The sequence below is a fragment of the Lissotriton vulgaris genome, chromosome 9, assembly GCF_964263255.1.
Source record: "Lissotriton vulgaris chromosome 9, aLisVul1.2, whole genome shotgun sequence".
NCBI lineage: Eukaryota > Metazoa > Chordata > Amphibia > Caudata > Salamandridae > Lissotriton > Lissotriton vulgaris.
The window spans coordinates 430,747,407-430,772,675 of NC_141697.1; the positions used below are offsets into that span (position 1 = coordinate 430,747,407).

A 25,269-nucleotide genomic window follows, 5' to 3' on the forward strand; every position below is an offset into this window, starting at 1 on the left:
CACTGCATGATAGTTTTAGAGACAGTTGTGCCACTGGTCAGGAGTTTGTAGTACTTCCCAGTCTTCCATAGGAGCGCCAAGAGGTAATCAAAATCTCTGCAGCAACGCTGCTTCACCAGACGTCGACCCGAAAAAGAGTTTGTAGTATCATCCGTTTCCAACACCTAGAGTGCATCTAAAGCCGCATTGATTTGTTTCTCCCCACCCCGTGTACTGTAGTTCAGCACACAGACTGCACCCACCACAAAAGATATGACTGACATGCAGAACTGCACCTACAAGCCTCCAGTAGCAATTTATCGTTTCTTTTTTCCAACAGTACAATAAATTTGTACTCATTTTTTTTTCAACTTTATGTGCGCAGCTACCATTTTGCAAATGAATCTGTCTAGTTGAAACGCAACTGATGCTCATATAAAGCGCTCCGATACCTTTGGGTCTAGTTCGTACTATATAAAACTTCATAAACAAGCATTTGGAATGCAATAGGTCTTGCATTACCAAGAGCTTAACCTATTGGCATTGTAAATGACAATGCCTTAGACTTAGGCTCTAAAAACCAAAACATAAATAAAAGGCATTGTCATTTACAACGCCAATAGCTCAAACTCATGTAACTGCGAGACCTATTGCATTGCAAATGCTTGTTTTCTTGAATGCTGGTGACTGCCAGTATGTAAGCAGCACTTGTTCTGCCCATTGCATAGAGTCTTCAAAGGCTAGTGTAGGTTTGATCGCAGAAGTTTAACTCCAATACTGAGACTTTATTGCATCCAACAGTCACTGGGTGTGTGGTAAACCTTAGTGAGATCAGGTTTCTGTCTCAGACCCAGTATTTGGAGGCCTTTGTAGTGGGGGACCACTAGTAGATCCCATGTAAAAAGCATGGCACTTAGTCATTTTTTGTCTCCTCGCTGACCTAAGGAGGTCCTGTGCTGTGCTCTTATAAGTGGTGTTCCACAGATGCATGCCTCATGTCTGCCTCTACCTGTCGCCAAGTGTTTTAGCCTTCTCTGCATCTCCAAGCTCTTCTTGCTCCTACCCTAGCTTCTGCATCCTCGTAAAACTAGTATCTCAAAGGGTTGCACGATATAGCCCAGCACAGGAGAAAGCAAACCATGCCTCTGCAGATTGTTATACGTTCATTGGAGTAGGTTCTCTTCTTAAATCTTGAAACTAAGCCTTCTTTAGGGTAACATGCCAATAAATCAGAGCACTTGTATGCTTAGCTCCTCTGCTACTGGTCCCATCTAAGGTCCTGGAAAATGTTACTGGGTAGGTGATGTTTGTTGGAGCTAGTGGATAAATCTGTTATACATCAACATCCCACCTCTCAAACCTGAATTCATGTTTTAAAGTGCCTTAATTTGAATTATGTATAAGTAGGCTAGAGTTGGAGAGTCGGTGTTTTCAGTTTGTTGGAGAAGTCTGCCTTACCATGAACTAAGTAAAAGAGTAGGGATAAGTATGTATTCTACTCTTTTGAAAGTATATTCAGCTGTATAGCACAAATAAATGGCAACCGTCTTGACCTGTGAATATTCCTTCTTGTTCGCTGGATACTGCACCATTTTCTGAACTAATTGTAAAAGTATTATTCATTTTTAAAATAATTTAATCAGCATCCAAGGAGACTAATCCCATGCAGTTCCTCTCATCACATCACTGTGCAGTGCTTGTTTCCTTGACCCTTAGATTTGTAGTTTCAAGCCCTGATGTGAATTTAATCTGAATTGAGGACGAATCAGGGTTGGCCTCAAACCAATTTCTGTATTGTTTAAAAATATATTGTGTGTTCATAGTTTATGCCTGAACATTACATTCTTGAACATAAGTTGCAGTACCTTTGATTCAGCGAACGTCTGTCAATATGAGAATGAACTGTAGTGTTTTGTACTTCTAAATGTGTTCATTTTCAATATTCTTTGTCCTTTAGGTTGCAATAAAAATAATTGACAAAACACAGTTAAACCCAACCAGTTTGCAAAAGGTAAGATTAAAAAAATATATATACTTTCTCTATTGGCAGTCAATTCATTACTTCTAGTTATAAATGCATGTGACCAACACTTGGACAACTGAATGCGTATAAAAATAATACGTTTAAGGCCTAATTTGCAATCTGAATTTTCTTATTAGTGGTTTCTGCTTTAAAAAATATTTATATACATCAATTAACTCTTTTGGTATAGCATTGTAGGTACTGAAGCCCTTTTAAGGCTTGGAAATCAGCGGTTTGTACCCAACTTTGTTTCCATGCTGATATAGACAAACTCTAAGTCCACTATAGCTCCTCCATAATGGTTGGCCCACTGTAGAAAATCTTTGACTCCTTCAGTTTTTAGGTCGAGCCTGGGCAACGCATGTGCTGCTCTGCGAGGCATGTTGTATTGAGGTAGGAACTTGAAGCTCTGCCCACTCTCCGTCCACATTTTTCATTGGCTTGTCATTGTCCACTGTAAACTGTGGCTGTTCATTGGGCAAAAGGCTTAGTAGTCCCATCTTTGTACCGCCTTGTTTCATTTTGTAACCTCCCCTGGCGACACCTCTGTTACTTGTGTTGTTGCTCAGTAGGCTCTAATTACAGCCTCTGAGTGCTGTTTTCTCAAATAGCGTTGTCCTGCCTGCAACAGCAGGCAGGATACGCTTTCTCCTAACGCTTAAAAAAAAAAGTTTGAACGCGCATCTGCGAGAGTTGGCATTGTAAATGACAATGCCTTTTATTTATCTGTTTTAAAAACACATAAATAAAATGCATTGCCATTTACAATATCAATAGCTCAAACTTTCATAAATGCAAGACCTATTGCATTGCGAATGCTTGTTTCCATTGTAATGTCAATCACTTTTTTCAAATTTAACATCTGAAACTTTACACTTAACATTCAAAACCCTTTTCACTCACTCCAACTTTTCAAGTGAAAGAGTTGCACAGTTTACGTTGTTACTATAGAGTAGAGTACTCTTCCTCGGAATGTATCCTTGTCCGTTGCTTTTATCTTTCCATGGTGTATGCGATCCTTTGTTCATTGTGTCACCTTTACCACCATTAGTTATAAACTTGGCTATTTTAGTAATTTTATATATTTGTAAAATGTTCTAATTTCTATGCATGTATCTTCGTGTAATGATATATTTTATGTTGCTATGATCCTACTCTATCTTTCATTTGTTTTGTAACAAGCACTAGTAGAGTAAGTTTCTGCCATATGTATGAAGTTTGACGGTCTGCAGTCACTGAGTACCACTCTGCATGATTTTGGTGCTACGTGGTGACTGTAGTCATTGTTGCTAAATGTCATTGTGTGTGGTTTGTACATGACTGATCTGTTGGTAATGTAGAATTTGGCTAACCCGTTTGTAATCCAAGTTGGAGTGCTTGAAGTGCATATTTGCATCCAGGATTGTGTGCCTTGGAGCTTTGTCATTTATCTAATTTGTCTGTTGCTTAGCCTTATGTCTTGTTTTATACATTTAAGAGAGCCTACCATCACCAGAGTGAAGATTAAGGTGCTGTCATATGCTTGAGTCAGTCACGTGGCATGCCTTATGTTTTCTGTTGTCTCTTTGAGCGGTGGTTGGTGAGCAGTGGGGTGTGCTGTTGGTGCTGCATCTCTTTGGTGTTTGTAGGTCTTTGGAGGTATATTCAAATGAGTTTGTGGGAAGATCTTGCATGTTGTGGTTGGGGTTGTCATTTAGGCATGCATACCAGGAATTCTAGAGTACATGATCAACAGGTTGAGTGCTAACGCGTTTAGCTATTTTTTGTGTGTGTGTGTATGTATGTACATATATATATGTCTATATATCTATCTATATTCCATATTCCACAATGTCCTTACCAGCTCCTGGCCAAATAAATCAATTTACAAACCACAAACTTGAGTTGCTTGTTCTTTTGCCAGGAGCTGGTAAAGACATTGTGGAATATTGATGCGCGGCGACGTCTGCCCTAAACAAGCCCGACCCGCTTGGAAGGGCGTTAGAGACGCCATCTCTCATTTGGATGGATATATATATATATATATATATATATATATATATATATATATATATATATATATATATATATATGTGTGTGTGTGTGTATGTATATATATGTATATATGTATATATATGTATATATATATGTATATATAATATTATACACACACACATACTTCGGCTTATATTTAAGTGAAGTCGTAAGTTGTATTGATTGTGTGAGTGCATTAATTGCCCAACCTTATCACATGAGAAAAGAGCAGATGTAAGAAGAGGTGTTGAGCATGTGCATCCAATGAAGCTCCATGCAGCTGTCGTGCAGCAGGTTTAAAACAGCGTATAATTCACCTTGTGAGGATCTAGGGTAGCACAGCTGTCCCACAGGAAATTCTTGGAGCAGTGGTAGACTCACTAGTAAGAGGAACATAATAGCAACCTCCAGTCTTGTCTAGGAATTGAATAAAATTTGCAGCTGGTAATATTTTTTTCTTCACTTTTGATTCTACGGTTGTAATAAGATGTGCTATTTCATTCATGTTTGTAACAGACTACATTTGTATGTTCTCTCTTTAGTACCTTTTAAGTTTGTCCACATTTTTAATAACAATTTCTGAATAGCTTAGTGATGTGAATATAGAATAGAATGCAGCATAATGTGTTGTGATTTTAATAAATTGCTTTTTTCATTTTTAGCTTTTCAGGGAAGTCCGAATAATGAAAATTCTAAATCATCCGAACATAGGTAAATTCTTTGATAGTTTTCAGATTTTCTTGTGTTCAGTACTCCTTAAATGCTGTTTTATTTACTTGTATTTTTGCTCAAGGGAAAATATATATATATATATATATATATATATATATATATATATATATATATATATATATATATATATAGATTCCAACCGGAGGTTGCGGCGCTTCCACAACAAAACCCAGTGCGCAGACACAAATGGATAAATCCACAGCCAGACTTCAAAGGTATTTTCTTCGTCCTTTTTATTTCATCAAAGTGCAGAGGTGCAACACACTGCCAAACAGACGCGTTTCGGGCGTGAACGCCCTTGCTCACTGTCAGCGGGTAAGCGGTATATACAAGGTTTATATACATTGGTTGATTGTTTAAAACGCGCCAAACTGCCTCAATCAGTTACATTGAACTAAAAGAAGGACTCAAGCTGCAACCTTAGTACTATAGAATGCAGTCAATGGTTCAGCCATATTGCAACGGGACCACATTTGAGGTAGTTGTACACATACATTTGAAAATATATATAGCAGAGAATCAACCCATATTTACAACGACTGCGGTGTAATTATTTACAACTAATGCAAGGAGTACATTTATGCAAACATTTTCCATGTGCAAATACGCAAAAATAGTTTGTTGTGCATATACATATACACACACATATCAGGAACACTCCAAACTTCAGCATGCAAGTAAGGCACTGACTCCGTGAAATTGTTGATTCCAAATAAGTTTTATTCACTCATTTAGGCTGCTTGACGCGTTTCGGCGGTAAGCACCCGCCTTGTTCACAACATCTTAGCATACTGAGGTTACATTTATACCCCTGAGTCATTGCATTACATCATGCGTGTTTCACTCTTGTTTTTAGGCATATTGTAGCTTGTTTCACACTTCAGTGATCTTTGTGCAGTCTGCATGGCACAAGTCTCAATCCTGCCCTCGCTTCTTATTTTTCTTTTATTAAACATTATTTGTTTTGTAATATTAACAACTTTTCATAACACACTAGAAGCCAGTACGATTTCTGGTCTTGGTTGTGTGGTGTATGCTGTAATACCCATGATGTTCCCGGAAGTGTGCTGAAGCAACATTATAGTTTATGGTAGTCTACATTTTGGTCTGCTTAGTCTGTAGCAGATAGATATGTGTGAAAGCCTGCGAGTTAAGCCAGAATTTTTCAAAGTGATAACTGCAGTTTATTAATATGAGTCTTCAATTTAGCCGTCGTGAAGAAATGGAAATGGAAAGGTCAAGGAACAAAGTGCTGAGTCTGAGGCCATGGATGTGCAATGTTTTGCTAGGGTGGTTGGTCAAGTCGCTTTTTTTTCTGCTGTACTATAGGCATTTAGAATTTTCTGCAAACTTTTCTCTATGCCTGGCACATCAGATATCTGCAGCAGGGTTCCTGAAACTCTTAGCAAAATCTAGAGCCTTGCAGCACTGCATGTTTCAAAGCACTGTGTTGGTTTCCATCAAACATCTTTTATTGCACACCAGTCACCCCTCTGGCCCGAATGGGATTTGAAGTTTATCAGCTGACTATAGTTTTAGGGAGGGGGCATCTCTTGGTCTGCAGTGGCAACAAACCAGTCCACGTATCTGAATAGTTTGAAAATGCAGCTGAGAACTTTAAAGGTGTCGGTATGGTGATTGTAGTGGGAGGGGGTGATTTTTTTTAATTTCTATGGTTTGGTTTTTTATTACTTTCCATCCTTTCACATGATTTCTAGTTCACACTCAAAGATGGAGAGAGCGCAGCATGTGAAAGTCAGTAGAAGCTTGCAGAGCTACGGATTCCAAATTGTTCAGATTCCATGTTCATCTCAATCTGCAAACTAATTACAGGGGCTTTAGGGTCAATACCGCTCTGTCACTTTACAGCTGATAGCTTGACATCTGAACAACTAGAGTTAAGCAATTGTTGCTTGGGATTGCAGACTAAGCTTCTTTGTTTGTAGGAACCAAATAATTGCTGCTCAGCCACCTTGAAACTGGAAAGGCTTTGCCTTTGTCAATTAAGGGCTCCTGTCGCTATTTCTGCAGCCCTACCAAACACTTACTTAATGACATCTGGTCTTAAATAATCTAGAGTCCATTTTGCGACGGTATCCAGGCATAGGTCGAACTAATCTAGATCTGTTTTTCCGACTGGTTACCATTTCTCCACCATCAGAGCTGAAAACTGATGGTGAAACACAACCTGGTATCATTCCTCCTAATCCTCTTGGGGCTGAGATTTATCTTGTCTAGTCTTGCCTCCCGTAAACGACTGCTACTTTTCAGTGTACCTTATGGCCTGCTTGCCTCACTAAAGGCAGCCATCCCTGGATTGCATAACCTGGTCTGCGCCCTAAGGTCACATCTCTCCACAGCCTACTCTGCATCAGTCCAATTTGTTTATTTATTTGGCTCCATCTGCAGCTGGAGTCGTGTAACCCTATTTAGACTCTGAGGTAGGGAGCCGCAAATTTTCAGCACCCTTATCACGGAGCTGCAAAGCCTGTCGTTGGATGCAGATTTAGTTATCCAGTATTATGGGTATCTTTCATAGATTCACATGCCTGAATCATTCCCCGTCGTCGGGGTAGGAGTCCCCGGTAAATAACAATAGTAATGTCACATAGACATACACTTAGTACTAGGCCAGAGGCCTCACATTAGCAGCCTATCTAGGTCCTTATGTAAAAAGGACCAAACTTTGGCCAGGAGCCAATCAGCTACCATCACCCTTCTCACCTTCCTGGAAGGAGCCCTAGTCCCTCAGATTTTCTACCGCACGTCGTGCAGAGGAGTCTCCACTGAGCTCTGCTCAGGTTTTTTCCTATATCTTTGGTTTTTTGCCTACTATTTCTTCAGAGTTAGTTGGAAAAGGAGTATTAGTATTTAATATGTCTACTACTCCTAAAAAAGGTCTTTTTAGGCCATGTGCCTCATGTAGTAAAATGAGGTTACACATAGAGGACAAGCATGAAGAATGTTTGTACTGCCTCTATCCTCAGCATTCTGCCAAGGAATGTAAGATTTGTCGCACTCTCCCGGTCAAGACATTGAAAGACAGGGAAGGGCGACTGCTTCTGTGGCTCCAGAGACTGAAGGACAAGGACCAAGTCTCCTCAGGTGAGAGTGAGTGTTCCTTCAGAAGTTTCCACTCCTCTCCTAAAAGGCCTCGACAGACATCTCCAGGTCAGTCTGCTGTGCCTCCTCACAAGAAGCCAAAATCTATGGAGGGTCATCCTAAGGTCAAGCCTTCTCTTCAGATGACAACCTTCAAAAAGCCTGCTGTGGTATCTTCTGGCCTGCCTGTGACGATGTCGACAGTATCCATTTCGACATCCACGGCGTCTACTTTCTCCATGGCTTCCACTGCCACAACGTCGTCGACGATGGGTAGGTCAATACCTTCTGTTATTCCTCTCACAAAACCGTCGACGACGCTCCCGTCGACGTCTGCTTCATCATCGACGAAGGCAAGGCTTCCAGCGTCGACGAAAAACCCATCGTCGACGTCGAGTTCATCGTCGACGAAGACTTCATCGTCGTCGAAGCCACCGTCGACGAAGACACCGTCGACGTCGAGACCGTCGACGAAGACTTCCTCGTCGACGAAGACTACACCGTCGACGACGGCACCGTCGACGAGGACACCGTCGACGAGGACACCGTCGACGACGACACCGTCGACGACGACACCGTCGACGAGGACACCGTCGACGAGGACACCGTCGACGAGGGCACCGTCGACGACGACACCGTCGACGAGGACACCGTCGACGACGACCCCATCGTCGACGAGCCCGTCGACGACGACACCGTCAATGAAGCCATCGTCGTCGACTTCTGCAGTGTCGACGCCGCCGTCGACGAGGGCATTGTCGTCGACGTCGACGAGGACATCATCGACGTCGATGCAGTCGACGATGAAAATGTATGATAAAATGTCAACTATTGTAGACGCTCCATCAGACGCTACAATGAATCTACACTCAAAGGGCTCTCCATCACTGAAGTATTCCTATACCCATTTTAAGATGTCATCATGCATGGTGACACCAGAGATGACTTCACCTAGCAAAGTCCAGCAACTGCTGCCAACGCAGTTTCTAGAAGCAGAAGACCCTGACGTGGAGAACATGTTTCCCATAGCATCCAGTCCCTCTCATCTTAACATCAAGGTTCATGAGAGTTCAGACTGTGAAGATCTTGAAGAGGTGACGATTCAAGAAGAAGTTCGACAGCATACCACTGTTCAGCCTATGGTATGCCTTCCGGCGTCAATTGTCTCTGACCTACAGTTTCTGATTTCAGACTATAGGCAAAGATTTCCGTCTTCTGCTCCTGCTTCAGGTGTGCCAGCGCAGCAGGAAGCTCCAACCCCTCTACGTCGCCAGCGACCACCTCCGCTGGTTGTGCATCAGGAGCAAGAGAAATTGCCTCCTCAAATTTCTTCTGATGAGGATGAATATGAGGAAGAAATGAGACATGATGAAGTCCAAGATGAGGAAGGTGAAATACATGATGAGGATTCTGATGACAACGCCAACCAGGATCCGGCATCCCCAGAGCAAGTACAGGATGATTCACCCCCTGAAGATTTAGGGGGATTCCATAATATAGTAGGGAGAGCGGCTGCAAGATTCAACATCCAAATAGCTTCGGAAACGCAGGACTGTTTCCTCCATGACTTTAAGGAATCCTTCAAAAGATCTGTTCGATCCATCCCAGTAATCGATTATATATGGGAGCAAGGACTTAAAATTATGAAAAATCCTTCCTCTCTCATTCCAGTGCCAGGTAGACTTGAAAGGAAGTACAAAGCCCCAGACACTGCTCCCGCATGTTTAACTGGCCAAACTAAACCGGACTCAGTCATATCACAGGCCGCTCAGCAGAAGTCTAGCAACCCGTCAGCGGCAATAACAGCGCCTCCTGATAAAGAGGGAAGAAAACTTGATGCCATCGGCAAAAGATTTTCTTCTATGTCCGCCCTATCAGTCAGGGCTGCAAATTCTCTAGCATTACTAGGTCGCTACAATCGACAGATTTGGGCAGATATAGCCCCATATCTAGAGGAAATCCCAGAAGACCAGAAAGAAGAGGTTAAGAAAATTTTACTGGAGGGCGAACGCTCTGCCTCAGAAATGATCGATGTGGCCTTGGATATCGCTTCCACAGGATTTCGTCAACTGGCAGGAGCAGCGGTTTTGAGACGCCAGGGCTGGCTCAAAGCCACAGCATTCCGGCCTGATGTGCAAGCCAAAGTTCTAGACATGCCATTTGATGGAGAACTGCTCTTCGGTGAACATATCGATGATATGCTGCAAGGTATTAAGAAGGATACCGACACGGCGAAAGCCTTAGGCACCCTACAATACAAAACTAATTCCTTTCGAGGATCCAGAGGTAGAGGGCAGCAGAATCGAGGCAGCTATCAAGGTTACAAGTCCGCTTATAACTCTTCTCAGCAGTACAAGCCTCAATATCAGCAGCGACAGCAACAAGGACGAGCTTCCTACAACAAGTCGTCCTTTCGAGGGAAAGGAGGAAAGAAGGATAATTACAGACGCCAATGACTGCTTTCTCCAGCATGCCTGCACCTCTTCTCCACAATTCGCAGTTGGAGGAAAAATTACCAACTTCCTTCACAATTGGAAGCAAATTACAACAGATCGTTGGGTGCTGCAATTAGTTCGCTTCGGACACACTTTGGAGTTTGTGGAACATCCTCCTCCGAACCCACCATGTCCTATGCAGCACAAGAATCTACGCCTACTTCAACAAGAGCTCTCTCTAATGCTCCAGAAAAGAGCAGTGGAGAGAGTTCCTCGAGGTCAGAAGGGGAAAGGATTCTATTCCCGATTCTTCCTGGTCAGAAAAAAGGAGAAGAAGCAATGGAGACCAATACTGGATCTGAGAAACCTAAATGTATACCTCAAGAAGCAGTCCTTCCGTATGGTTACCCTCCAGGAGGTACTACATCTACTCAATCCAAAAGACTATATGGTATCCTTAGACCTCCAGGATGCCTATTTTCATGTCCTCATTCACAAGAGTCATCGACAATTTCTGAGGTTTGCAGTGGCAGGCAGGCACTACCAGTTCAGAGTTTTACCATTCGGCCTGAAGTCAGCTCCACGCATCTTCACGAAGTGTCTGTCACCAGTAGCGGCATACCTTCGCCAGCATCATCACCAAGTCTTTCCCTACCTAGACGACTGGCTCATCAAAGCTCCGACTCGGTCAGGCGTAGCCAAGTCCTCTTCGGCCTGCCTTCATCTATTCAAAAATCTGGGCCTAACACTCAACCAGGAAAAGTCAACTCTCCAACCGTCACAACGTCTCAATTTCCTGGGAGCAACGTTGCATACACAACAAGAGAAAGCCTTTCCTTCCAGAGAACGTCAGGTCAAGCTGAAGACCCTGGCTGTCCACATTCAGGCCAAACAGAGAGTCAAAGTTCGACTATTCAAATCATTGCTAGGAATGATGTCTTCCAACATTTTTCTCATTCCTCACTGTCGCCTACACATGCGGCCTCTACAGGAAGCCTTAACAAATCAGTGGATCCAATCTACAGGGTCTTTCGACGACTGGATCAGGATCACTCAGGTCATGAAGAAAGCTCTGAGATGGTGGCTTCTGGGCGACAACTTAAACAAGGGTCTCCCTTTTCTTCTCCCAGTCTCTCCTCATGTGATTACCACAGACGCTTCACTGGAAGGATGGGGGGCGTTCCTGCAGGAACTGCAAGTACACGGTCAATGGTCAGTGGCAGAAAAACAACTCCACATCAATCTGCTAGAGTTGAGAGCAGTGCGCCTGGCACTTCGAGCATTTCTGCCCCGAATCAGGAACTCCCCAGTGCTTGTGAGGACGGACAACACCACCACAATGCACTACCTGAACAAGCAGGGGGGTACTCGATCCAGGACGTTGTCTCGAGAATCTCAGCAAATTTGGATCTGGCTGGTACAACACGACATTTCTCTGCGGGCAGAGTATGTCCCAGGAGTAGACAACACCCTGGCAGACTCGCTAAGCAGGCAGCGTTCACTTTGCCACGAGTGGGAGCTCGACCAGCAGACGCTCGACTCGGTGTTCTCCCGTTGGGGCAAACCTCACCTGGATCTCTTTGCTAAGGAAGTGAACGCGAAATGCCAACATTACGCAAGCTGGCTTCCCCAGAAAAGGTCCCTAGGGAATGCCTTTTCGATGACATGGTGCAACGTCTTTGCTTACGCTTTTCCACCGTTTCCCCTGATCCCCAGGGTTCTCCGGAAACTGAAAGCAGAGAGTTGTACCATAATCCTGATAGCCCCAGCGTGGCCGCGCCAACACTGGTATACGGAGCTACACCTTCTATCGCTGGAACCTCCAATTCTATTCAGGACATGCCCACATCTCCTCACAATGAACCAGGGACAAGTCCAGCATCCGGATCCAACATCTCTAAAATTATCAGCTTGGCTCCTGAGTTCAGAGAGTTCCAGGATTTAGATATTCCACAGGAATGCAGGGCCGTCTTAGCCCGGGCTCGGGCTGAAAGTACTAATAAGACGTATTCCCTCAAGTGGAAAAGATTCTGTTTGTGGTGTAGAGCTCAGAATTTGCATCCATTCACTTCTACTCCAGCACAAATTCTGCCCTACTTGCTCCACTTAGCCAATTCTGGACTGGCACATGCTTCAATAAAGGTCCACCTGGCGGCCATATCCAGGTTCAGACGATCTTCGTGTGGAGCTTCATTATGGACCAACAGACTAATCAAACAGTTTCTGAAGGGATTATTCAGATCTTTCCCTCCAGTTAGAGCGCCTCCACCTACATGGCAACTAAATGTGGTTCTAGCTCAACTAATGAAACACCCGTTTGAGCCAATCCACAGAGCAGATCTAAAATATTTGTCATGGAAAACAGCTCTTTTGCTGGCGCTCACGTCAGCAAGGAGAGTGAGTGAACTGCAGGCCTTTTCTGTGCAAGACCCCTTCATCCAGTTCAAGAACGACAGGGTCATTCTACGGACTAACCCTAAGTTTATACCGAAGGTTCCGTCCTCTTTCCATCTCAACGAACCTATTGTCCTACGATCTTTCTTCCCGAATCCATCATCTGCGGCTGAAAGATCTCTTCACTCATTGGACCTCAAACGATGTCTCAAATTTTACCTTCACAGGACGGAGCAATTTCGAAAGTCCAACCAATTGTTTGTTGCATTTAGCAGACCCAGGAAAGGCTTAGCCTTAACAAAACAGAGCATTTCCAGATGGATTTCAGCGGCCATCGCCTTCTGTCACCAACAGGCGGGCCACCCTCTGCCTTCAAAAGTACGAGCACACTCCACTAGAGCGGTTTCCACCTCCATGGCGCTCTTTGCTGGGGTATCCATTGTCGACATTTGCAGGGCGGCGACATGGAAGACACCACATACGTTCACGAAGCACTACTGCTTGGACTCTGAACTTATGAAGGATGCAGCAGTGGGACAGGCTGTCTTACGTCATCTATTTCATTAGTGGTGAGCCTTCTTCCTATCATCCCACCTTCCAGGTAATTTATCGCACATTTCTTATCAGGTTGTGAGTATCATGTAAACTGTGTAACAACTTATGATAAGATTGCTATGTCTTTACGAATGTATTATGCGAAATGTGCTCATTATTGCTTGCTATTCTGATTCAGGCATGTGAATCTATGAAAGATACCCATAATACTGGATAAGAAATGCGTTACTTACCTGTAACAGCAGTTATCCAGTATTGGTATCTTTCATAGATTCACATGCAACCCACCCACCTCCCCTGGAAGGGCTCACCTTCTCCCTCTCAGTAGCACTGTGCTTACGAAAATCTGAGGGACTAGGGCTCCTTCCAGGAAGGTGAGAAGGGTGATGGTAGCTGATTGGCTCCTGGCCAAAGTTTGGTCCTTTTTACATAAGGACCTAGATAGGCTGCTAATGTGAGGCCTCTGGCCTAGTACTAAGTGTATGTCTATGTGACATTACTATTGTTATTTACCGGGGACTCCTACCCCGACGACGGGGAATGATTCAGGCATGTGAATCTATGAAAGATACCAATACTGGATAACTGCTGTTACAGGTAAGTAACGCATTTCTTACGGTACATTTGGAGTTCAGTAAAGAATTAAGTTGGCCACTTATGGGAGGCAGGGTAAGTATGCTCTTGCTTAATTACTGCCCTACCAGCCTATTTGGTGGGTGTTTTGTGAGGGGTCAAAGACTGGCTTCTAACATGGTGTATCTGATGGAGACATCTAGCCCCAGAGTCCTTAACTTGTGAATTCTCCCCAGGCGTCAGACTGGATCCGGAAATTTTTCAGCAGTACCTCAGAGTGCCGGGGGACAGTGGCGTATGGATCTGCAACAACTTTGTCTCTCGATGTGGCAGCTGCCATAGAAGTTCCCTCTGGCACACAGACGTCCTTTTGTTCTTTTCTGTGCTTTAACACAGACAAGTAGAAGTGGTTCCTCTGACAGTTTGTAGTTTTGGCCTTTTTGTGTCCGGGAACAGTGTGCCTATGCCTTTGTGGTTTAAGATGTGCGAGACTTGTGCTCGACAGATGTCTGGTATGGTTCTTCATCCCATTTGAATATGGTGCCTACGAGAGCACCACGACCCCATGGAGTGTGACACCTGTAAATGGCTGAAGCCAAAGGCCTTGCTGGTAAGGCAAATGAAGCTGTTGATGGCGCGGCTATCCCGGTCGGAGTCCAGATGACGTCGGTCTCCGTCGCGCTCTGAGGTTCCGGTCCGGGCCATTCAAGGAGTCGTTCCTGTGAGCGTCGCACACCTAAGTTGTGAAAATCCCACCGTAAGGGATCGAAATCTTGTTGGCCTTTGGCCTCACTGCGTCATGACGTGGTCTTTGCTGGTTCCTCCTGTTTCTTAACGGAGTTCGCCGCACAGGAGTCAACCCGTGCCTTTCTCCTTATCCTGGAGTTGAGGTGACTGTGACCCAGGTGCAGGCATACTATTTGGCTCTGCATGCCTTTTTTGGGTCCATGCCTCCCCCTGGAGGAGGTACGGGGTACTCTGACGGGAAACATGCAGGCTGGTTTGCCCTCGGCGCCTGTTGTAGTTCTTGATTCCGTGCCTCGGGTCATCACAGCATGGGTGCACAGCCCGGTGCGACTTCCAGTTGTGACGTGGTGGTGTCAGATGAGGCCATACAGAAGGCCGGTACAACGACGCCCCAACTCCAGTCGATGCCGGAGGTGCCGCTCATGGTACATGCTGATACGACGTAGTTGATCGGCGCCGGGGATGCTGCTCATAACCTCTGCGTTCCTGTGTCTTACCAATGCATTACGAGGTTTTGTTCAGCCTATTATGGAAGGTTCTTGGGCTTCATTGGGTACGGATGGTAGTCTACAACCCTCCCCTAATTCTTATCTGATTTCTCCACGTACAAATGGCGACAGAGGCTAGTGCAGCTTTTGCGGAAGCTTTAAAGAGAGCTGCTGAGGTCTTGAATTTGCAGCGTCCTTCGTGACTGTCATCTCAACTTCTACGCTCCCAAACGCCAGCTCCGTTCGACCAGCCACGCCCTCGCCGCCGTCCCCCGCATCCGAAGAGCCACCACAGGGGGACGGTCCTTCTCCTACCTCGCGGCCAAGACATGGAACTCCCTCCCCACCCACCTCCGCTTGACCCAGGACCACCTCGCCTTCAGGAGGCAAATCAAGACCTAGCTGTTCGAGCAGTAGCGGATCCCCCCCCCCAGCGCCTTGAGACCCTCTGGGTAAGTAGTGCGCTATATAAATACGATGATTGATTGATTGATTGATTATTGAATCTGCTTCATCAAGGTGTGACAGGTGTTGAACCCTTACTGCCCTATGGGGAGTCTCTGTATGATATTCTTCCGGGAAACTGGGCGAGGCCAGTGACTGGAGTCTCCGCGGATCGTGCCATTTCCCATCGCCATCGTCCTGCTTTGGACATGTCTGTCTTTCTTGACACACTACTGCTAAAGGGTTTGTTGTTCGAGCTGCTACTGCTTCGCCGAATCCAGATGTTTAGGTTTCGCCTATTACCATTCGCTTGCGAATGGAATAGGCGAAAATTCATGGGCTCGATCGAATAGTGAAACCACTGCCGTTTCCACTGCGGTTTCTTTACAGTGCATGTGAGGTCACGTGACCACAAAAGCGGGTCACGTGACCACACACGCACGAGCATCTCCCTAATCCGCCTGCCCCCACCAGGCTCTCCCGCCCCCATCCGGCTTCCCTCCGCGCATCTGCCTATCACACTTCTCCCCTCGCACGCATTCCCGCCCCCCCACCAGGCTCTCCCGCCCCCATCCGGCCCATCTGCCTATCACACTTCTCCCCTCGCACGCATTCCCGCCCCCCCACCAGGCTCTCCCGCCCCCATCCGGCCATTTGCTTTTTCTTCCTTTACTGCAGAGGCCTGGACTGAGGTTAACTTTCAGTAATGTACCTCACAGCAAGCTCCACCATTAGCCACTCAAGGACTCCCGCTCCGGTGAGCACAAAGGTGACCCTCTCTTCAGTATTTAACGGCCCCACATTCAGACACTTCAGAGAGCCGAGCACGGGTCTCCTCCACTCACACGTGCAAAGGAAGACACCAACAACGCACACAATTCCCATGCCTACTGGCTGCTCTTTACCACACATGAGCAGACTCCCCTGTCATACAGCATGGCTGGTGTACCAACAACTTATGCTTACGCGTCATATCCCCTCAAATTCCCTCTTAGGCACAGCAACAAAAATTATAAGAGCAGAACTCTAGTGCTTATGTATGAATTCTGAATACTATCCACACAGGCCCCAAGACAAAGTCTTAAATTCACAGTACTCCCACAAAGTAGCATGTTCTCGCCCACAAATGAGCTTCGACACATATAAGTGACACTGGAATACACAAGCACAGAGATGTGTAGCTTGGAAAAGTCCTGCTCTGGCCTGCTGAGAGTCAATAAAATTCAACGTGCTAATGGCAGGCCTAGCTAGATGTCTAAATACTGCCAAAGCTAGAGTTGTTTACAAAATGTCTTTGAATTTTCGCAAGACTATACATTATATACTGAATTAAAAGGGTAAAGAAAAAAATAATGGCGCAAAAGAAGGCACTGGTTCTTTGCTGTGTAGAGTTAACAAGCTTTCTGGCCAGGGCAGCGTCAAGCTTTCTTCTATATCGATGGCTTTCGGCAGCCTTCTTTGTCACTCTGCTAGGCCTTTAGCAGCTTTGTCTGCCAACTCAGTAGCCACCTAGCCAGATGCTTATTTAGGTCGAGCCTAGCATTGCAGCGCATGCGCTGCTCGCTTTGCTAGGCACACGGTATTACGATATTTTTTTTAAAGTGGTGTGGAAGCCCCGCCCATATATTTCATTGGCTGGCGTCATCTGTACCATTCTGTGTGCGCGCCTTGACCCCACTCATGTTCAGAGCTCGAAGTGAGGCTTCCCTGACACTCAATCACACTAGCACAACAGGCGACTGCACTTACACAGAAGTACAAGCACTTCACTGCGGGGCGGCTGCACACACAGAACAGTACAATTACTTCGCAGTAGGACTTCTGCGCTTATAATGAACAGTACAAGCACTTCGCAGCAGGGCTGCTGCACTTACACTCAACAGTACACGCACTTCCCAGCAGGACTGCAACACCTTTTTTACTGAACAGGAAAAGCGCTTCACAGTAGAGCTGCTGCACGTATACTGAAGAGCCTTCCAAGTGGGGCGTGGACCACTGCTTGTCACTTAAGTTGCAGTAAACCGTAATTACATACTTGCAGAGGATGAAGACACAGCCTTCCACAGCTAGCCCATCTGTGCCCGCCACACACACAGAGGCAGAGGCGCAGAGATACACAACCACACAAATCAACTCTGCCTGTCCCCACCACACACAGAGATACACAACCACATACTGATTGAAAGACACAGCCTTCCACAGCTAGCCCATCTGTGCCCTCCACACACACAGAGGAAGAGAAAACTGGCACCGCTGCTTGTGTGGGTGTCTGGGGGTTGGAAGTGTTTGACACTGGTAGCTCCCCGAGACATCTCCACATCAAAGGCAGCCCCGTCTCCTTCCCCCAGCATGCGCTCTGCCTCAGCCCGGCATCTCTCCTCCCCTAATTATTCACTGCAGGGCCTGCGTCTCGTCACCCTTCCTCCCAGTCCCCACAAGCATGCTTCTCCAGTGGCTGCATACTTTACAGACGACATTTGTACGTTTGGCTGGCTTCTCTTTTTTTTGGGTTGTTTGTATTGCACCAGGCATACGACAATAGTTGTGTGTCAAGTAGGCGGTTCCTTTGTCTTTTTCGTTTTTTTTTAGTTCTTGGGTGCAGTTCATCTTGGCATGGTGGCACTGTAGCATGCTTAGAGCACTATTGATCACACAGGAACAGTAGGCAAATTGGTGATGGCAACTTGTAATATCTACTTTTTCATTTTCTTCTTCACTCGAGAGTAAAGAAAATAGTAGTGTCACCTATATCTTTTTGTAGTGAAACAATGGTGTCTCACTATTTTGGTAGCGACATAACAAGCCAGTTTATTAATGTTGTCACCACCTTAATGCATACATTTAGCATTAGTTTGTATGTTTCTTGTTGATGCATGTGAGCAGAGTGACATTTCTTGTGCATGTGATCATATATGCAATTTCTGCTGTATCTAAATAATGTTCCATTTCTGGTGCCAGTGAGTAAGGTAGCTCTTCTGTTGCAAATGAGCCCCTCTCCCCCTCCCATCTTCCCTCTCTCCTCAACCTCAACCTCCCCCCTCTCTTCCCACTCACCCCTCACTCTCTCCCCTTTATCCCCTACCCTCTCACCACTCTCCCCTCCCTCTCTCAAATCCCACTCCTCACTCACTCCTCTCTCCTCTCCTCACCCACCCCTCTCCTCTCCCCCTCTCTCAAATCCCACTCTCTCCTCACTCACTCCTCTCTCTCCTCTCCTCACCCACCCCTCTCCTCTCCCCATCTCCCCTCTCACCACTCACCACTACACTCTACCCTCTCACCACTCACCACTACACTCCCTCTCCAATCCCTCTCTCTCTCTCCTCACTCGCCTCTCTCCCCTCTCCTCACTCACCCCTCTCCTCACTCACCCCTCTCCTCACTCTCTCCAGGCCTGACTCTCTCCTCAACTCTCACCACTCTCCTCTCTCACCACCACTCTCCCCTAGGCCTCACTTCTCCTCCCCCTAATTACACTTCTTTCACGTCTGGATGAAAGGCCGACATGCCGTCCAGAGCTCGGACCCGGGCCTGCAGGTCGCACCAAATGCCCTAATCTATTGCTTAACTCACCGAGCTAACCAGAAGTAAACGAGTTACCACTGGCCTTCAAAAATATTAATTTTATTTCTGGCATTTGAAACAGACGGAGCTACTTCGGCCCTCAAAAAGCAATTTACCTTCCAAACGTAATCAAGCTCTGTCTGGTCTTTACCAGCACTCAAGTTATTTCAGACTTTTATATTTTAGTAACTTATGTCCTCTGGGCGGAAAATGTTTTTGTCTGCCCTTCTTCAAAGTATTTACTTTCCTCGCTGACAGTTTACGTTTAACTATTATTTTTTTAAACTTTACGTTTTGTTTTGTCAAACTAACTATAACGAAGACCCGTTGCCACGCTGGAATTGTGATGTTCTTCTGAGAACTTATGTTCGTGTTACTATATTTTTATTAATCATTTCCACTCGAATGATTAGGGTGTTTTGGCAAATCCGAGACCAGAAGCAATGTTGTGACATCAAGTTCTAATCTCATCCTCTGTGAGGATGAAATTGTGTTCATTGCGTGATCTCTAGCTGGTGAGCCTGTGGCTGTGGTTTCTTCCGCTGTAACAAAGATGTTCCTGCCATTACCCAATTTAACGAGACGTCATTTATCACCCTCGTCTGGATGAAAGGCCGACATGCCGTGCAGAGCTCGGACCAGGGCCTTCGTATTTTTCGCACTTTTCGCATTTTTGTCCTGAATTCCCAATGAAGGAGGTGGCACTCGGTGTGACCTTCGGCAGATTTTTTCAGCATTATGCCTGGACATATGCATCTCTCTAGTTTCCAGTGCCAGGCGGAACAGCACACTCGGGGTTTGGGTGCTTCTTTAATTGAGCTGAACAGTATGAAGGGCTTCCATTTGCTACCACTGTTGCCACACGCATTGAACTCGCCAGGCAGCCCACCCCCTCCCTCTCCAGCGTGCGCCGCGCTCTCCCTTGGTTGCCACACGCATTGAACTCACCAGGCAGCCCACCCCCCTTCCTCTCCATATGGGTGTTAGCGTTTCTTTGATCTCCGCCGCACGTTCACACAGGCTCCTCTCTGCCCACGCATCTCTCCTCTTCAGTAAACAAGCACTGGCGTTGCCAATAGGTCTCGCAGTAGGAAAGTTGGAGCTATTGGTTTTGTAGATGACATTTTAGATTTATATATCATTATTGGCATTGTCAACAACAATCTATAAATATAAAATGCCATTTACAAAACCAATAGCTCCAACTTTCCAAATGCGAAACCTATTGGCAACGCCAGTGCTTGTTTTTTTTTACGTTCACCAGGTAGAGAATCTAGGTGGTTTGATCTGTGTGGCCGGAATATTTTTGCTTCGGCTAGTTCGACTGAGGTCGTTAAACACATCCTGTGTCTTACTTACGCAGGGCCTCTTATGCTTTATGGGACTCTGTCACACAACTGCTTCCTTCCCTTCCTGAAGGGGTCAGGGCTGAACTCTTTAGGCGTGTGCAAGATGGCCGTGAGATGGAAAAGTTTAACATTAAGTCAGCAATTGACACCACAGATTCTATTATGGCTTGGTCTGTTGCTCTTTGCAGAAACGCTTAGTTGCGCGAGTCAAAATTCCCCCAAAATGTTTGGGAGGGTTTGAAAGATATGACCTTTGACGGTGTTCGTTTATTTAACAGCCATGCAGATTCAGCGATATGCCTCATGACTGGGCACTTGAAGTATGGCCTTCTCAGGTCTTTTGCTTCTCTTTATATAGCCACGGTCATGGATCTTTAGGTTAAAGATTTAAGTCTTTCCTCTGCTGTTGTTGCACTTTGTGGTGTTGAAGTAGTAAGCACTACTTCTTTCTTACTGCGAGAGTGTTTGACTACGGAGTTAACTATTTAAATGTACGGATTGTCTTTGCAGCTGCGCAGCTGGTATGGTCTTTTATTTTACTCAGATGAGTAGCTTGGCCATTTTTCGGTATATATCTTACTCTACGTGGCGTATTGGTTTGCTATAGTATGGCTTTTTAGGTGCACTACTTAAGTAGTCTATTTGTTTGCTTTTAAATAGTTTTCTCAGAGGACCCGGTCTTGTGCGAGGCATCACTTGACTATACAGCTTAGTCTTTCTTGAACTCCGTTATATGCTCTTTTAAGAGCTATTATTGTGGGCTAATAGCTGTTCTTTTCCTCTTGTAACAGAACCCCAAAAAGGGTATCATATTTACACGCCCCTCTGGTTTTTCTTAGTCTGAGTAATCAGCGCAGTTTGTTTTCTCTTCTGGTGCAGACTGCATATTTATTATGAGTGCTTCAATTTTTGAAGAGTTGTGCTGGTAAATTCAGAGTTTATGGTTGTATTTTTGGAATACCCGAGTTACTGGCTTCTTCCTCTGTGTGCAGGTATAGATAATGCCTTTGTTCAATTTCGGAACTTGGAGGTGTGAACTCTGTGTCTTAAGCTATCTGATAGGCAGTGCCTGCAACATTTAAGGCTGTTTTCGGTCATGCTTTACATGGTAGGAGGTTTTTAGGCTTTATAGAAAGCGCTTCTTGTTATTCTCTTACAATGTTTTTTGCATATGTTAATCTGTATGAAGGTTAGATATTACCTGTCTACTTAAGGTATGTATCTTATTCTCTCTGTACTTGTGTTTTTGGAAATCATGGCTTTTGCTTCTTGAAGTGTAAAGGAAATATAATATATTGTACTTGTCGGACTTACAATCAAATTTTATATCACAAGTGTGGTCTTATGTGCTTGTTGCTGCCAAGGTTTCATTTTTATGTATGCAATACCTTTTTCAATTACATTGTAAAGTGCTTTTGGAATGATTTCTCAGTTCTGTTTAGCTATTATGTATATAGAGTATGCATAGCTGTGTGCATATGTGTTACACATATTTGGTCTTTGATATTTGAAAAAAAAAGTTTTTAATGTGAGAAGTGGTTGCCCCTTTTTTCTCGTTTGCCTTGGTGCCTTGAGCTTGTCCACAACTCAGTCATGTTTAGACTGTAGCACTGCAGGCACAAGCCTTGTAGATCCTTGTGGTCTGGCAGTAGACATTTTCCAGCTAAATTCAGCATTTGTCTGGCCACCTGGAGATTATATATATATATATATATATATATATATATATATATATATATATCAATCACAATCCTGAAACACCAACGTCTTGGCGATAATCAGGTATGGGCCACAGCATACATTTCAACAAGTGATGTGCTTTATCCCAGTGATAAGTGGTATCAAATCCAATCAAATATAACGGCTAGTGCGCAGCACTACGCGCTTTGACTGCGTTGCCACGGTCTTCATCACATGACTCGCTGGACCTTATAGCAGCATTAAATAGTAATCAGGTGAAATTGATTGGGTCACTCCCCTCACACAATGGAGTTAGAAGACCTACTGGGGCAGGCATGAGGCTAAAAATCAGCACATTCAATGTTTAACAAGCATTTGCAATGCAATAGGTCTCGCAGTTACACACGTTAAAGCTATTGGCATTGTTAATGACAATGCCTTTTATTTATGTTTTTAAAACGAAAACAAATATTAAAGGCATTATTTGCAATGTCAATAGCTCAAACTTGCGTAAATGCGAGACCTATTGCATTGCAAATGCTTTTTTAAGACTTGTGCCCTGCTTATGCGACAATAGACCTGATTCCAGACTCAACAAAAGACGATGAGAGAAATATAGTCTCCCGCTTATTTTTTGTAAATCTCCAGTTTCCTCTACTAAACTTTTGGCATGTATCCTGTCTTGCCCCCACACACTGCCACATACACACACATACACCACGTACAGCTCTCACAACAACGAAACCTTCAAGCATAAATGGTAGTTTTCCTGGTTTCATGTTGCAGTCCGCTGCACCCCATGTCTGCACGGATTGGGGTTCAAAGCCTGCTCCCCTCTATGGGGCTTTTTTTATCTGCTTACTTGAACCTGAAGCCACTGTTGGCAAAGACACTTTCACTTTCGGCCTCGTAGCAGGGCTGGGTTTGTGCTGCTCATGCAGCAGCGGATGGGAGTAGGTGGTGCCGGGGCGGTTGAATGATTGGTGCTGCAGTCCTGCCACCTCCCCCTCTTAGGGTTCCTCAAGGCTGCCAACCATCGAGGTTTCAGATTGCAAAGCCCGGACATGTTCTTCAAGGTGCTGTGGAAGATGCCAGGTGCACAGGGGCACGTAGAGGGGGCACCGGGGAGTGCCAGGATCGGCACCCGGAGCTCTGGGGCTCCCAGCCCGGGGGAGGATGAAGCCTCCCTGGCTCTGCTCCAAGCAGCACAGGCTCCATCCTCTGGGAGTGCGGGCGCATTGGAGGGCACAGACGGGGCTCTTCCGCAGCTCCAGGGACCCCTCCCGAGGGGCCAGTGGGGAGGACGTGAAGGTGGCCATGAGTCCAGGAGCAGAGCTGAGGTGTCGACGGCTGCCGATCACCACAAAACCGACCCAGCAAGCGAGAGGCAGATCCCACCCTGGGGAGGAGCACGAGGACGGCATGAAGAGCCCCCACCCATGGGTTCATTTTTTATACCCCCCACCCTGCAGTTTGTGCCATCAATAGGGACGAGCACAGGGCATACAGCTCTGACGTCACACAACAGGTGCTTGAGCCCACCCCAGGAGGAGCACGAGGGCCGTGTGAAAAATGAGCAGTACTCCTCCCCCACCCCTTGGATTCGATGTTCAAGGGACCCCTGTGCAATCTGTGCTCTCGTTAGGATATACCACTGGCACAGGGCCTACAGCTCTGATGTCACACAACAGGGGGCCGGGGCCCAGCCCCAGGAAGAGCACAAGGACGGTGTGAAAGGTGAGCCAACACCATATGGATTTGATGTTCAAGGAACACGATATATAGCAGTGGCGCTGAGGAAAGGTCAAACTGCTGTGACGTCTCGCAGCATCTCATTGGCCAGAGGCGCCTTGTCCAGCTTTTTTCAAACCTCAGGAAAGAGGTTGTGCCTTCACCTGATTTCTGTTTGACACCTCTCCCAGGCGTTGTTCATATACTACACGCCCTGCACCTGCCCCCTTGCTTCACACCAGAGGCACCTGACACCCCCACACACTCCCCTCAGTTCTTCACTGAGCTCATTTCAGAACAAGAACAGCATTTTCGACGGGCAGTTTGCCTTGTGTTAAGGCACCGATCGATGCCCCCTCTGCGCCCCAGGTCTGGCAACAGGTGGGTGTTGGCACAAGGGTACACGTACGCCGTGCCCTTGGGGCTGGCATACACATGGCAAAAGAAAAGGTACAGATTAATAACCCAGTTTAATACCCACTAAAGGAACTGACTGTTATCAAACTCACACGTGACCGGTTAGTATTCAAATCTGGCCTTGTATCCATGTGATTCTTGACAAGTCGCTTCCTCTCACTGTTTCTCACATTGTAAATTTCTGCACAGGACAGCTTTTGGTTTGCTGTTGGAGTGGGGGCGGGGGTCATACAGGTGCTTCAGAGGCTGAGCTTTGTGTAGACTGGGTGTCTCTGCACATACAGTGTAAAGAGCACAGAAGCCTGACCGCTTTCTTCTGGCAGCTCTTGGTATGGCCTCTCTGCTGACAGGTCAGGTAAACAAGCACAGAATCGAAACCAGTGGTGCGCGCGCACCACAGAGGAGCGGGGGCGAGGGAGTGCGGCAGCAAAGCGAATGTGCGCGAATTATAAACACATGTTTATAATTTAAACCAGATGCTGCTGCGGCTCGTAACAGACACCAATAAGCCGTAGGCGGAGCAATGCCCCCACCTTTGGCCAATTGCGTGTTGTCTTTTTTTAAAAGACGCAGGCAAAAGCCAATTGCAGCCGACCAAAACAAAAGCACACGCACAGCTTTCAGAAGCCCCAACAAGACTTCTTGCGCTGCGTGTGCAGTGCTGCACACTGCAACGCTGGGCGCGAGACCTAAAAACCAATAATTCTGCCATAAAAATAAGTTGACAACTGAGGATCAATACAGTGGAGTCTTCATGTCGGAAAAAACTGGCACATAACCTATACATGTAAAAACATTGCATAATCAATTAAAACCAAGTGGTTGGTAGCGGTATTATCCCACATGTCTCTCAAGTTAATGTAAGAGGTAAAGATCCAAAAATACATGTTAAAAATCAGTACTAATGTCATACTTAGAAGCTCATAACAAAAGAGAGAAGTGCAGTCCAATAAAGTGAGAGTGCAAAAATAATATAATCCACGTGTGTTGTCAGCTATTAGCCATCATAGTTGACAACAAGCGAACTAACAGAAGCCAGAGGT

The 25,269-nt window shown here is 45.6% G+C and overlaps 1 protein-coding gene across 2 annotated transcripts in view; it reads left to right on the forward strand.

The window, feature by feature from the left end:
* Window positions 1-25,269, forward strand: part of MARK3 (microtubule affinity regulating kinase 3) — a 669,509-nt gene that overhangs the window by 104,116 nt on the left and 540,124 nt on the right. For both annotated transcript variants that reach the window (XM_086937855.1, XM_086937856.1), the window contains exons 3-4: window positions 1,937-1,990; window positions 4,678-4,726. In XM_086937855.1, the coding sequence (XP_086793981.1) occupies window positions 1,937-1,990; window positions 4,678-4,726 (103 nt within the window). The remainder of the gene's footprint in view (window positions 1-1,936; window positions 1,991-4,677; window positions 4,727-25,269) is intronic.